The sequence below is a fragment of the Eimeria tenella genome, genomic scaffold (assembly GCF_000499545.2).
Source record: "Eimeria tenella Houghton genomic scaffold, Eth_scaff2664, whole genome shotgun sequence".
Lineage (NCBI taxonomy): Eukaryota > Apicomplexa > Conoidasida > Eucoccidiorida > Eimeriidae > Eimeria > Eimeria tenella.
The window spans coordinates 1,481-2,471 of NW_013542541.1; the positions used below are offsets into that span (position 1 = coordinate 1,481).

At 60.8% G+C, this 991-nt stretch overlaps 1 protein-coding gene across 1 annotated transcript in view; it reads left to right on the plus strand.

Moving 5' to 3' along the window:
• The window catches only part of ETH_00039170 (uncharacterized protein), a gene marked incomplete at both ends in the record, with an annotated part of 2,341 nt that overhangs the window by 1,283 nt on the left and 67 nt on the right, over positions 1-991 (plus strand). The window contains one exon of the mRNA XM_013375307.1: positions 7-988. Coding sequence (XP_013230761.1) covers positions 7-988 — 982 coding nt within the window. The remainder of the gene's footprint in view (positions 1-6; positions 989-991) is intronic.

Consider the following 991-nt stretch of genomic DNA (forward strand, 5'->3'; position numbering starts at 1 on the left):
AGCTAGACAGACAGGGTCAGCAGCAGCAGCAGGGGCAGCACCAGCAGCAGCAGCAGCATGTCTCCAGCGAAATGCAGCGCGACGACGCGTCTGCAGCAGCAGCAGCAGCTGCTGCTATTGCTCCTGCTGCAGTGGCACCCGAATTTAAGCAGCAGCTGCTGCAGATCCAGAAGCAAATTGACAACAGAGTGCATGCAGACATCAAGGAGCACGTGCTGCAGCACGTGTTGGAGCAAGCCTCAGACCAGCAGCAGCAGCAGCAGCAGCAGCAGCGAGAAGCACAGGAGACACCGAAGCACCAGCTGATAGAGAGCGTCCGGGCTTGTGCCCCTCCAGAGCTGCAGCAGCACAAAAGCCACAGTGCTGCTTCGCAGCTGCAGCAGCTGCAGGAGCAGCAGCTGCTGCTTCAGCAGCAGCAGGAGGAGCACGAGCAACGCCGTCGCCAGCTTGAGCTGTTGGAGCAGCAGCAGCAGCAGCAACACCAACAGCAGCAACAACAGCAGCAGCAGCAGCAGCAGTGGCAAGAAGCCTTGCTGCAAAGGCTGCTGCGCGCTATTGGCCCAGCAGCAGCAGATAGAGAGACAGTGCTGCAGCAGCTGCAGGAGCTGATGAGCCTTGTGCAGCCGCAGGCGCCAGCAGCAGAAGGAACAGCACCAGCAGCAGCAGCAGCACCAGTAGCAGCAACTTATCCGGCTCAAAGAGGGGCTTCGCAACTCGCTGCGCCGCTGCATGCAGCAGCAGAATACGCGGAGACTTTCGTGCAGCAGCAGAATCTGGTTGCTGCAGCAGCCAGCAGCGAGCCACTGAATCCGCAGCAGCTGCAGCAACAGCAGCTTCTTCAGCAGCAGCAGCAACTGCTTGAGCAGCGACTGCTGCTGCAGCAACAGCAGGGAAGCCATCCCGCGGCCGCTGAAGGCGTGATAACTTTGGAGCAGCAGCAGCAGCAGCAGCAGCAGCAGCAGCAGCAGCTGCAGCGGCAGCAGCAGCAGCA